The 14,457-nt window shown below is 35.6% G+C and overlaps 1 protein-coding gene across 5 annotated transcripts in view; it reads left to right on the top strand.

The window, feature by feature from the left end:
• Positions 1-14,457, top strand: part of LOC126372180 (calmodulin-A-like) — a 294,155-nt gene that overhangs the window by 249,955 nt on the left and 29,743 nt on the right. For 3 of the 5 annotated variants that reach the window (XM_050017841.1, XM_050017839.1, XM_050017838.1), the window contains 2 exons: positions 9,073-9,127; positions 13,307-13,470. In XM_050017841.1, coding sequence (XP_049873798.1) covers positions 9,073-9,127; positions 13,307-13,470 — 219 coding nt within the window. Of the gene's footprint in view, positions 1-9,072; positions 9,158-13,306; positions 13,471-14,457 lie in introns of all 5 variants that reach the window. The other 2 variants (XM_050017840.1, XM_050017836.1) reach the window with 1 other exon arrangement.

The raw sequence follows: 14,457 nt of genomic DNA, 5'->3' as shown, positions 1-14,457 counted from the left end.
GTATAGGTATTCTGGCATATGACTTACCATTACCAACGAATAAAAAACGCGAACAGATCAAACGAATCGAAATGAGAGAAAATTTACTAAACGACCACTTTCCGCTGGATGCTTCAGAGAATTAATTTTGGAATATTCTGACTAGGACGAATCGCTCTATACGAGTTAATGCAATAAAAACATTTACTTTTATTCACCTTGTAATATTCCACTTGATAACTTCAACTCAGAATCATGGTCTGAATCATTCCTTAAAGTCTTCGTTACGATGTCACTAATATACCCTTTAATAAGAGTTACATTGTAAGCTTTCGCTGCAGAGTAAGTAGGACTTTATTTTATTTTCTACTTTTGTCATATTTGTATTTTTCGTCCCCCGAAATGCCGGTTAGAACCTCGGTACATATTAATCTCTCTTATGAGTCTATGTATGGATGAATTTTCCAGCTCAGATATACATATAATAGCAGTTATTTTTCCGACCACTAGCTACATTTTTCCATGTCTACTATTTATCTTGCTTAAAAGATTGCAGCTGGTGCAACGCTTCGTTTATTTAACGACGAGGGCGTAATTTCTTTTCGGAATAAAGTGCAAACAAAATATTTGTATTTATGTTTCTGGGCAACTACTGGAATTAAAGTCAACTTTGAGATATTTTAGTTGAATTTTACAATATTTATAATGAAGCAAAATTCTTCTGATACTTTTTTAATTTGTTGTTTAAAAATATATATCTAAGTATTAAGCCCGCTATAATTATACCTATTATATTAATTATTGTTATTATTGCGGGGCAAGAGGGAAACCACTGCCCTATTTTTTATGCTTTACTTGTTTTGTAATGTGTTATTGTAGGTAAATAAATAGTTTATCTATCGACCTGTAATATATAGCAGCATTAGGTTTTATGTAATGTCTTTCTCAAAGTTCCCTAGGGCACTGATGAAATTGAATATCTGAAAAATAATTACTTTCACTTCGTCACGCTCTAATAACGCAATAAACTTGTATTCTATTCTATTCTATTCTCTGGTGGGTTCGAAGTTTAGGGTAGCTTAGACTTGATAGGTTTAGTCAGACAAATAGGTAAAGAAACACTCCTGAGAGGGCTAAGTGTACTCACAATTTGAATAATGAGATTATAAAGTAAAAAATGTTAAATAATTATAAAGCGGAAAAATATATTCTTAGTAAGGATTTGAGTGTGATCATCGTTATTAATTGGTGACCTCAAATCATGATTAGTAATGTTCTTGTTGATAATCATGATTGTAGATTACCCGGTTATGACCACCTATTACCGGAACCTAGTGTAGAAAGAAAGCACTAGACAAATAGGGACTACATAAATATGAATGGTACCACATTCCGGGGGGTTAAGAAGGCTACATCGAAGCAATCCATCCAAAAGAAATATTGCAATTTGACATTTGCGCATATTTAAAGGCAATGCAAACAAATGTCAAATAGCAATATTGCTGTCTTAGATGAATTGCGTTGATGTGGCCATTTTAACCACTCTGGTGTAACCATTTAAATATAACCGCTTTTTTCTCCTTTTATTTAATAGTCATCTCATCACTCGCGTCAGACAGAATTCTGCGAGGCGGAAGGCAAGAGAGAAACCACTGCTCTATTTTTCCCTAAAAAAGTAGCATGGAGAATGCTACACCGACAAGAGCGTGGCTCTTATGTTAGTGATGAATTAATAGTAGATATTATAATCTAAAATTGTGATTATGAAAGTAATGTGATGCGCACGTTTGCGCAATAATATATCTTTTTGTGATTATTTTTTAAAATTATTTTCTATTCTATACTACTCAGATTAACTCAGAATAATGAGTTGAATAATCCATCTAAGTGTTCGTTACGATGTCACTTACACATCGTACAGGTACAGTCATGAGCAATATCATGTACCCACTTTAGAACCCTGTCGCAATATCATATTTGAGATTTAATGAGACTTACGGTTTCATTTGTCAAAAAAGTTAATGTGACATGGTTTCAAAGCGTATACATATTAGTACTCGTGACCGTACGTACAGGTAGCCATACGAATATGAGTGTCAGTGATACCGTTGACGTATTCGTATTTTTTATACTGAGGGGGATGATTCAGATAATGATTTTTATATATTTAAGTGTTTTTTTTTAATTAATTTCAGTTGCATACTTTTGCGATGAAAAATTTCACTTAATATCAAGTCAGAATCCTGGTCTGAACAGTACCTCAAGTTTCCGTTACGATTTTACTAACAACCTGAATAAATTGATTCTAAAATCATACTTAGTTAATGTAGATATTATAATGCTACAAAATAAAGTGCCTTTAAAATATATTAGCTTTCTTCTAAGCAACCAAGTAATTGTATCAATATGGTGTAACTTTACATATCGACTTTGTATGTCATAATATAATATACCTAAATGAAGTGTACGTATTTTGAAGTAAAAAAATATTAGACATATAAATATGTCTAATATTTTTTTATTACAAAGTTCTTTCAAAATTATAACAGAATTATAGTAATTTAAATTTAATGTGAAAGCATTTTCATCACAAGTAATTTAACTTAATTTCGTCAAAATATTATTAAGTAATTTATCTTAGTCGTTGAAACTTAAATAAAACTAAAGTGTAATTTTGTATTTTAGAAGCGCTTTAGAAAGCTATTTAGAAGTTAATCTTCATTAACGAGTTACTGAACGTTTTAAAACGTCTTAAAATGTATATTCTTTTACAGAGTTCTTTTTTGACGTGACTTATTGTAGATTTGCCGCCGATGGCATTAACTACTTGGCCGGATTTTACAGAGTAATATCTTTATGAAATAAGTCAAAAAATATGTTCTTTTCGCAGTATTATTTCATCACCTGTAAAAGCAATACCTACGGCGTTTTGGCGGGAACGTGAACGACATGGTTGCTTTCTTCATTGAATAATCTAAATATATTGTTATTCATTGAATAAATTCACTTCATTGAATAATCTAAATAATCTAATTAATACAAAGTGGTGTTTTGTGTTTAATGATCGTATTAAGTTATTCATTCGCGATTGTTTTATTATATGGGAATATTCAATAAACAAAGTGTACTTACCTATCTATTGTCGCTTCGTGCCAAAAAGCCGCTTCATAACTCGAAAGTTTATGCGGACTTTTAAGTTAATTCGTTTGGGGTTCAAAGTAGGAGTCTGCTCTGATGGTGGGTGCTTAGATTCATTAATCTTCATCAAGAAAAAAATACATAAGACTTGGCTGTATGGGTTTAGTAGCCCTTTGCCTTAACCATCGGGGACACCAAAAAAGAAACAATACTGCTAGTTGTAATTTATTGACACTGCTACTTTCATATGGGCAAATCTTTAATTGCAATATTGCTTTCTAGATGAATTGCTTTTTGTGGCATTTTTAGACCCTCTGAAAAGACACTATCCAACTCTTCTTTCTGAAATCTTTGGAATCTACGTCATAGTCCAAAACACATTGTAGAATCCAATAAGTTATTATTACGGCCCACTTTTATGGGTGCATTCGGCAAACGTGTCCCGCCCAGTTCTAGTTTAGTTTTAGGGATCTTTAGCTAACATCTGCCGAGGAGTTTTGAAACACGGATTCTTATTTCAAACACGTGTGGTTTCCTTTTACACTTAGATCATAGAACAAATATCAAAAATAATCGACTTTAATAACGATTTGACTCGCTTCTTCTTCTATCGTGTGGGTCGTGAGGAGGATTTCCAACCCCATCAACCCTGGTGTCAGGGTTATTATTGAGCCGCCATAGGCCCCTGACATGACTCATGTAACGACTACGTACTTACATCAGTAAGTAATAACCGAGACCAACGGCTTAACGTGCCTTCCGAAGCACGGATCATCTTACTTTTGGACATTTGTGTGATCAGCCTGTAATGTCCTGATCAAACTAGGGATCACAAAGTGATTTTTTTGTGATTTTTCCCGCATCGGGATTCGAACCCGGGACCTCCGGATCGTGAGCACAATGCTCAACCACTGGACCACGGAGGCCGTTATTTGACTCGCCTGAATAAAATTATTATAACGCTTTTCATACCAGTGAGTCAAGTCACTGTGTCGAATTGTATTCCATACTCTATAATCAGCGTAAGCGATCTGAGTGATGAGTTTCACAAACTCTAAGTCGGTAAATTTATGCACGGAGAACGACGAACGGGGGATGAAAGTGACTGTGAGACTTATCTAAATGGCGTAAGTGTTCAATTTTGAATTGCACTGATTTATGTAATTCAAAATGTTTCATCAAGAACGGTCGCATAAAGGTAGGTTTTAAAATGTGACTTTATAACAAAGAAGGAAAAACGTTAATTGGAACACGTGCTAAGGGAACTCTTTATTTTGTTTACTTTTTAAACAATGCTATGAAATTAAAATATTTGTTTTAAATTTTTCACAACAGCCGTAGTGGCTAAGTTGAAAGAACGTTTTTACAGAACGATTCTCACTCTAAGGTCGCAGGGTCGAACCCTGGCACAGGACCAAACCATTCATGTTCGTATCATTAAGTGATTGTCACGTGTTCCAAGGTGAAGGAAAACATCGTGAGGCAAACCACATTCCCGACAAATGCGTTTTGGAATTAGGTAACGTACCCTGTATTTAGTTGGTTTTCCCTTCGCGGGTAGGAAGGTCATTTTTTTTTTTGACGTGACTTATTGTAGATTTGCCGCAGATGGCATTAACTACTTGGCCGGACAAATGGGGAGCGCTGAAGGCTCTCACCCGATACAACGTTTAAGACAACAGGCCTGAGGGTGCCCAGTTGGGCGCGAACCTCGACTCAGGACGTCGTCTGAGAGGAAAAATATTTGAAAGAATTAATCGACCCTAGTGGGTCGATAGCGATAAGCGCTGAATGAGGGAAATCGTCGACCACGCCGGCGGGGTCGGTATCGGGGTCCTGAAGTGTTTGGTGTCGCGAGCTGATTGGCTGCCTCTATGGCTAGAGTAATAGGGTCGTCGGGATCGTATATTACGTTTTTCGGACGCCGATACTTTTCAGTACCGTCCCTAAGCGGAATGTATTCGGAAGCCGCAACTACCAGGGGATTTGGGTGGTGCGGAGCAGAATCGAAAATGTAGGAAGGTCAGACAGGCAGTTCCTTCTATAAAAAACCGGACCATTCAAATCTTCAGGTTAGGTAAGTGGACCCTGTGAAAAATGGGACAAGGCTAGGGAGATAATGATGAGTTTTTTTTCGTATTGCATAGTGGTAGAGCTCATTTTCGACTTGGTCAGGTGACAAATTGGTCAATAGGACTGATCTCCTCACTCGGGTATTAGACAGGCAGTTGTTTTTGTAAAAAACCGGATCTGTCAAATATTCAGTTTAGGTAGGCGGACTTTTTGAAAATGAGATAATCCCAAGGGGATGATGCTTCTTATTCATTACTACTTTTTATACAGCCTATATACGTCCCACTGCTGGGCACGTCAATCAACCGAAGGGGGTATAGAGCATACTCCACCGCGCTGCTCCACTGCGGAGAATTACTACTTACTATAATTTGTAAATGTATTAATGAATACGTGAAGAATGCCAAGGGCTTTATTATTTTTACTAAGAAAAAAAAATAAGTTCGGAACCACCTTACAAAGTCACGTCGCACGCGCTGGTCATTTTTACAAGTATTATAGTTCGTTTCACACTCAGAGCTTTATAGTATGACTACGGTAAACGCTACAAATCGGTCACATTACATAACACAAGGCTGATGCTGCTAATAAATTATACTTACTTCATTATTGATAATAACGTGAATGGCTTGATAAGATTTGAGTTAGTTACATAAAAAACTGTCTATCTATATCACATTAAAATATTCATTGACAGTAGATTATTTCTAAAATAAGTGGTAAAACATACGTTTTTTATATGGCAACACTGCCCTATCGGAGCGTGACGAGGCAGGCATATTTGTAATAAAATTCTTATAGTTTCTAAAAACCCAATAAAACATCTTTCTTTGTCATAAAAATAACATAAAAACAGCCTATATACGTCCCACTGTTGGGCACAAGCTTCCCCTCAATCAACCGGAGGGGGTTTGGAGCATGCTCCATCACGCTGCTCCACCGCGGGTTGGTCCTAAAAATATGAAGGTATATTTTTTACTTTCTTGTTCATGTTTGAAGTCATGCCTAGATGATTCTAACATGACATTCTTAACAACATTAGAATACATAAGCTTCGACTATATCAATTGCGGTAGTCCGAGGTACATCCATCGCAAGATGAACTAAGTATCCACACCTCACCGAACTTTCTGTTAGACCAACGTTATAGGTGGAGGATGATTCTACTGTTACTATACTTAATAATAATAAATTAACTACACTAATTGGGTATTTGACTGGGTCATAGATAAATTATAAAATGTTAATCTACAAATAGAAGCCAGTTTAAATAAATCAATCTTATTTTTTTCCAATTATTTTCGAATTTTATTCCCGAATTAAGTAACAATAAGTACGACGTTTATTGATGACGTCCCAGTACAGTATTTCCATACAAACTCAAAAGAAAATTTTCGTTTTGACATTTCGTAAAAAAGTATGATTTATTTCAAATGCGACTTAGTCCAAACGCGATGTGGTCATATCGAGAATTAGTCGTAAAGCGATCTAGTTAATATGAATATCTATTATTATAGAGGATTTAGTCATATACCTTCTATCCCTCTCATCTGACTAGGTTGTCAAGTAACCAATTGTGAAGTACACGCTTGAAGTACAAGTGTTATATTACAATTTACACCTTATCGCCACTTACTTGACTTCCATCAATAATAATTGTATTATCTATACAATTATCCGGATCATCCACCTGGAATGATTTCTCAAGGCATTAATATATTACTAGTACCTATACTATACATCACAGTTCGATGGCATATACCTTTACCTAGACCTAAAAGGTGGTAGGTTACACCTCAGGAAATGGAGTCAATATTCGTTCAATAGTTTATCATAGTACCTATTCAGAATAGAATGTAAGTACTTACCTATTATAAGAAAATACAAATACCTATTAGCACTCTGGGGTCAATGAACACGCCAATTGGAATGCCGAGAAATTCGAATTCCGAACAATACAGATTATAAATGGTGTCATTCGTCAAGAGCTTTAACAGCTTTTATAAATTTCAGCCCTTACACGCCATTAGGCGGGAAAAAGAAAAATGTAGTTCACAAAAGTTCTCTTTGCCAGTTTTTATAATGAGGGAATTTCTTTAATAACCTCTTTTTGTTTCGCCTCAGTCTGGTAAAAACGATCGGTTCCTTCGTAGAAAGGAGGCATTATTTTTAATTACGAGTAGTTCTCTAAGTGGTTTGAGAGGTTTGAGAATTTATTCGTGTGTGTTCGTGAGGCAAGATAAATAGTGACTTGAAAAAATAATTATCTGACATCTCTATTTTGAGACAGTGTCAAGTTTAAAATAATGGGAACACAAATTGTGTGCCGTTTTTGAAAATAGAACCTAAGTAATTAGCGAGTAAATGGAAGTGCCTTTTGGGCATTAGGATAACTTTTTGTCGATCGAATCAAATGGTCTATGAGGCTTTAAAATGCAAAAATGCACTTTAAAATAAGTAGGTATTTAAAAAAGTATAAAAAAGACCAGAAGAATACTATAACAATAATAATAAGAATAATCACTATTAGCTACTAATATGTTTTTAACATTGCATTAGGTTTTAGAATATTTCATAATAAATATAATCTTCCTGCTCTATTTCTTTGGAATAGTACCGATATCCGATTGCCCTCCTTTGGTAGAAAGTAGAACTGTATACCTACAAATATAGAATATTACGAATATTGTATTTTCCAACATTCTTCTGAACATCGACAGGTATCTTTCGGAAATTATCTATGACAGTGAAATAGGGCAAACTATTTGAATTTATTTTTAAGAGAGCGAGTTCTCGTAAGTTTTTCTGTCTATAATACATGCATACTTTAGACAGGGTTGAGAGTAGAGAGTCTAAGAAAGTCATATTGCAATTTGTCATTTGCGCATAACGGCCTCTATGGCCCAGTGGTTGAGCGTTGGACTCACGATCCGGTCACAAAAATCACTTTGTGATCCCTAGTTTGGTTAGGATATTACTTACTGATGTAAGTGAGTATTCGTTACATAAGCCATGTCAGGGGCTTTTCGCCACACGAGCATAAGTATAAAAGTAAGTGCGCAATGTCAATTTTCAATGAGAAATATTGCTTTTTTAGATGAATAGTATATTTTTTTAAATAAATAAATGTTGACAAAGCTACATCCATCTTGTCTATTTGAAATTCACGCACTAAAACTTATTCCTCTATGACAATATTGTCTCCTCGCCTAGTAGACGGCCCGAAAGACTTGTCCAAACAAACCGTAACTCGAGCCGGAATTTCAAGTGTTGCCAACATAACGGCGCCGACGAATGTTGCCAACATAATACATGACGTACGAGCTTCCTGCAACAGCTGAACGGATGTCGATGACAGGCAGAAGAGAATGATTACTCTGCCTTTAGACAGGTGGTTGTACGCCATTGAATATTGGTAGAAAAATTGGGTCTTTCAGGTGAAATTCGAAGCAATTTTTCAGCTGACGATAACGAATGTTCAGTGATTTTGTTGACATTAATAAACTGTGGCAATTTATTTAGAAAAAAACTATAATAAAAAAAGAAAACAAGTTCTATTTTCGAATATTTTTACTTACTAGGGAAACTGCAATTAGAATAAATATCGAATACAAACAGCTAAACGTACATTTTGTATAGGTAAACTTTACTTACTCTTTATGTAGGTAAACTTAACTTAATTTAATACTAACATACAATATAACATAAGCTCACGACTATATTCCCAATTGGGGTAGTCAGAGATACATCAACCGCAAGCAGAACAAATTTTATCATCTATTTATTCATATTTCATTCCTCCATTATGATTATTTTATGATGGCCATACTATAATAAGACTTATGAATAATGGTAGTAATAATATAATAATGTTGTCAACAGGCGCGGAACAAACCGGCAGACGGCGGAGGCCACGTCAACCAGAAGAATGCCGCAGGTCAGAAAGCCACCACACCCTGTCAAAAAGGTTATTAACACATACTTACACAGCCACCACTTCATCGCATCCAGAGGGGAACTAATCTTCCGTTTTCGAGCGGTTTTCACAATACTCCCTTCGATCAGGAGGGTTAAAAAAACCACATCGAAGCAATTCATCTGAAATGTAATATTTCTCTTTGACAAATGTCCAATAGGCAATAGCAATATTGCTTTTTTAAGTGAATTGCTTTAATGTGGCCTTTTTTAACCCCCAGATGATCGATAACTTCTCCGTTCAAGGACGTATTTATTAATGCTTATTTGGGTTCATGAGTATGATATGAACCTAGTATGGTAAGGTCCGTCATCGATCTAAGAACCCAAATGATAGAAGATCAATTTCCTATCTACGGCTTAGTTCTCGTGGAATCTCTTTCACCTTTTTAAGGTTTGAATTTCTATAAATACTTTTCGTAATGCTCGCCTGTGAGTGAAGCCTTAGTTTCAACTTTCAAAAAGCACAATTTCGATTTTCTTTTGTCAATTTTCATATTCTTCATTCATAGTTCTGAAATTATCTACGACATCACATCATGAGTGAGGCATCTCTAATATTTAGTATCTACTTATTTTGAATATATTCTTATATTATAATATAGACAAAAACAAACAATTTTTCTTCGTCTCGCTGTGATTGCGATCTCTTGTTATCTCCTCCTTTATGAAGGCTATCTATAACACATACATGCATATCTTCTTCTTATAGTGAAAACCTCGGAAGCGTTTTCTTTTTTTAAATCGCAGTCTGATGTAATTTGACACGCTATTTTCCTTAATCTATTTCATCAGGTAAAACTGAAGCTACTATTTTTTGATCTAAGTATAGGACTAACATGCGTAACGTAATAAAACTTTGTCACAATCATTTTATCGATTCTGACGATATAATTATGTCGTTTTATCGATTGGTAATATGTGAACCCAAATCAGTCATGTCGTCGACCTCCGTGGTCCAGTGGTTGAGCGTTGAGCTCACGATCCGGAGGTCCCGGGTTCGATTCGAGATGGGGACATATCACAAAAATTACTTTGTGATCCCTAGTTTGGTTAGGACATTACTGGTTGATCACCAGATTGTCCGAAAGTAAGATGATCCGTGCTTCGGAAGGCACGTTAAGCCGTCGGTCCCGGTTACTACTTACTGATGTAAGTAAGTAGTCGTTACCAGGAGCCATGTCAGGGGCCTTTGGCGGCTCAATAGTAACCCTGACACCAGGGGTGATGAGGTTGGTACTCCACCTCAACCCACACGATAGAAGAAGAAGTCATGTCGTTCTGTCAAAATACGAACAAAAACACGTGGCACGCATGGAAAAAAACAAACGTATCGATTTCGAAAAAACAAATTGAATGTATCGATAATTTTATAACGTTGCGTAAGTTAGTTCTGCTGGGTTGAAACTAGCGAGTCTGATACTACGTTTTGTTAACAAAAGTCATCAATGAATTTTCAAAATCAATAGAATGTGATATATACATTGTTTTAAGTTTACGCGGTTATTATCATAATTAAAACACATAATAACGGGTTACCGCGTCTCCAATCTCATCAGTCATCCCGTGATCATGGCACTTGCAACAGTGTCGAAATATCGGGAGTCTCATATTCCCATTTAAACGCGGTAAGAACCCGTTATTATGTGTTTTAATTTAGAATGTGATTTTTCAAGATGGCGCTTTTGAGGTTTTTACTGGCGACGATATCCTTACAAACTTCTACGATTAAGTACTACATGAAACACATTTCACATTACATTGTAAAAACTAAACTACAGTACAGTTACGTTATGTGAATCCTAAAACACATGTACAGTCATGAGCAATGTCATATATCCACTTTAGAACCCTGTCGCACTATCATATTTGACATTTAATGAGGCTTACGGTGTAATTTGTCACAAAAGTTAATGTGGCATGGTTTCAAAGTGTACATTTTAGTACTCGTGACCGTACTGACGAGTTTCACAAGCTACACTTATTGTGTCACCTGATTCAATGGGTCCTTTCCAGGCTACGTTCCCGAAAAACAATATAGATTTCGTTCTACAGATGTAACGTGACAATTACCTATTTTCTCATTGCTCGGGTATATCATTATTCAAAAGTATAATGACACCGGGTAAAATAATTGTTGCGTGATATATAGCTCAGATATGAAAGAAAGAAAGAAGAAATAAAGAAAGTTTATTCAGTACAACAAACAAGTAAAAAAATAAAGAGTTTTGTTTCTGTAAATGTATAATTTAGAACACATATGTATCTCGCAAGTCTCAATTAATAAGCTAAATTTGATACGTTTATGTGAAATAGTTTTTGATTTATGAGGGGGTCAAAAGTGGCTCCAAATGGTTCGTGTAATATTACACACGGTGCGGCTCGCCAGTTCTGTTTCTTGAACTTGGCTTGACACGCTACCGTGTGTCTAGATGAACAGGGGCTTCCCTAAAAGTAGTCAGATGACACTTGTGATGAGAACGTCTCGCTCTTCCAACGCAATCAGTACAGTTTGATTTACACTATACTATCTTAAACAAGTAACAAATATAAATAAGGTCCTGGCTCCTAAGCTAGTAGCTGTATTTCAGGAGCCAGTGTCTTCCCAAACTGACACACTTACTTCATTATTATTTGAAGTACAATAATATACTTTTTACTTAATAACTATGGTAATGAAACACAAAAAAAAAACAAACAAAGATGTGTGGTGTGTGTGTGAAATAGAATTATGTAGCTACCCATATTTCTTGTCTTTATGTTGATCAGAATAATAATGACTGGAAGATGTGTTGTGCCTGGGTGTAATAACAAGGGTCATCATTTATACCCAAAACAAAGAAAAGAGATGCATATGTCTGTTATCCGTGAAATTAGAATGTTAAACAAATGCAACGTAGGGATCGTAGCCTACCTGGAAATACCTCATTGTCAATTGATGTCGTATTTAGCCCTTTTTTGCTTTTTGAATAATTTATCGCTAAACACTTTTGTCTGTATGTATTCTGGTCTTTGGTAATATTTATTTTTCCGTTTACCAGATAAACTTACTCGTAAAAGATATTTTAGAAATGAAATTGTAAAGTGATGAGGCTGGTTTTCCACCTCACAATCCGCACGATACGAAGAAGACAAGGTAAAAAGACCTCTGAACTCCCAAACTAGAGTGAATCTGTATTATGGGAGTCAGTCATAAGTTATACTGCTAATGGAAATTCACGTTTTACATCTAAATTATTTCCAAAATCTCATATTGCTAGCACGTGCAAGTAGTTTAGTGCACTTGCTTCGACCGAAATTCTGAAATACTGTCAAGGTGTCCTTAACTGCAGTTCTAGTTCCTTTTACTACCCAAATTAATCTAGAATGTAGATTTTAGATTTGTTTCATGTGACCTCCATAAGTTTGCAACTATCACTCCGGCCAAGTAATGTAAATGCCATTTGCGGCAAATCTACAATAAGTCACGTCAAAAATAAAGGTAGTTTATCAAGCTATTACAGTATTAGCCTTTCAAATTGAATGCAGTTAAGTGAAATTAAACTTTTGAAGAATTATACCTAAAATATAAATGTACCTTTTATCTAATCATCTTTATTTTTGTTAGTTTGACCATAAACGATGTAGTGTAAAGCGAATGTTTACATTGGAGGAAGCATAACTTTATGACCGCCTATAAAACGTATTGACTCAGAACCTTTCTAATTATGTTATACAAAATATTTCTATTTAGAGCATCCTATAACTTAGTTTCTGTACAGCATCTTAAGCATAACTATTATTAAGTAAGTAATCATTTTTTTTCTTATGTAAGTTACTGTAAATGTTCAATAAGAAATGAAGATTCTACCTAGACCTATTAATGGAACATTACACAGTATTTGTAAGTGTGTTTTCTTGTTCAATTACACAATTAAAAATGTTAGACGTTTAAATCACAATGGCAATCTTATTTCTTATTAAAAAATGGGCGCTTGTTCACAATTTCACCTAATAGTAAGTAAAGATGTTGTGGGTTACGCTTTTCACCTAGTAAATGCTTATTCACTTTTGTTTTACCTTGTTTTTCGTTGTTTTATGTTTCATTTGTTATGATTTTCTTTGAGCAATAATGAGTTATGCTTTGTGTTGTGTTGTAAAGGTGGCCCGAAGACTCCGGTGAAGCCCTCGGCACAAAAGGGGGCGGCTAAGACTGCGCCCCCCAAGCAGGCGGCGGCGGCTGCGGCTGCCGTCAAGACCCCGCAAGGGAAGAAGAAGAAGGGACACAAACATCAGCAGTACGAGCTCATTGTTACTATTAATTTGGTAAGTACTTGCGAGTGTTATGCGCGCTGCTAGGGAGCGAAATTCTCTGCCGTCTTCTGTACATCCGATTGCATATAACCCGGGTGCTTTCAAGGCCAGAGTGAACAGGCACCTTCTGGGCGAGCCAGCGCCAACTTAGGCCCCGTCAATGCCCTCGGGCAAGTCTGACCAAGAGCAAACCCATCAAAGGTAAAAAAAGTGTCCGAACTTACCTCTTTGCTTTTATAATCTACTATGAACCGGCGAGCGTGTATGAAACGATTGATGAATTCATAGTCACTGCTCACCCCGAGTGGGAAATAGGCGTGAGTTTATGTATGTATATATATACCATTTTGTTGTTACTTCACTTCACTTTTTAGTGTACTCGTAATAACAATGATGACAGCTATCACATCAAAAGCACTATCCTGATTATTCCTGATATTAAATCTTTTTCGCATTATTTTCCTGTCATGTGTCAAATATTACGTTTTCAATCTGTGAATACCTTCACGAGTCCACATTCCTTAATATTTAAACATCTTTAATGTTTATAGTAAAAATGTAACTTAGTATAATTATTATAATTCAAAACAAAACTGACTTAATGCTGCTTTATCTCATCATCGAAATATCTACTCATCTCATCTCTTATGAAAATACGGGATAATTCTAGAGACATGATGATGATGCTAAGTTATGTTATCTTTATTAGAATATAATAGAATAGAAATAGAAATTGTTTATTATAAAATGACCCCACACGCAAAGACAAGACAATAACATCACTTAATTTTGTTCACAAAACAATTACAAAAAACATAGGAGGATGCTAAGTCTTATTTGCTAAGCCTTCTTCTTCTTCTATCTACGACTTTACTATATTTGACTGGGAAAATAGGGAGGGAGTAGGTATTGAAGGCTCTCACATAAAGCTCGAACTAACGCAGATAGGAGTTCATTAAACAACAGTAGTCTAGTTAATGGCGTGGCTTCAAATGGAAC

The sequence above is a fragment of the Pectinophora gossypiella genome, chromosome 13, assembly GCF_024362695.1.
Source record: "Pectinophora gossypiella chromosome 13, ilPecGoss1.1, whole genome shotgun sequence".
NCBI classification, from domain to species: Eukaryota; Metazoa; Arthropoda; class Insecta; order Lepidoptera; family Gelechiidae; genus Pectinophora; species Pectinophora gossypiella.
Note: the sequence above shows the minus strand (reverse complement) of the source record. Positions and strands in the feature narration are given on the sequence as shown.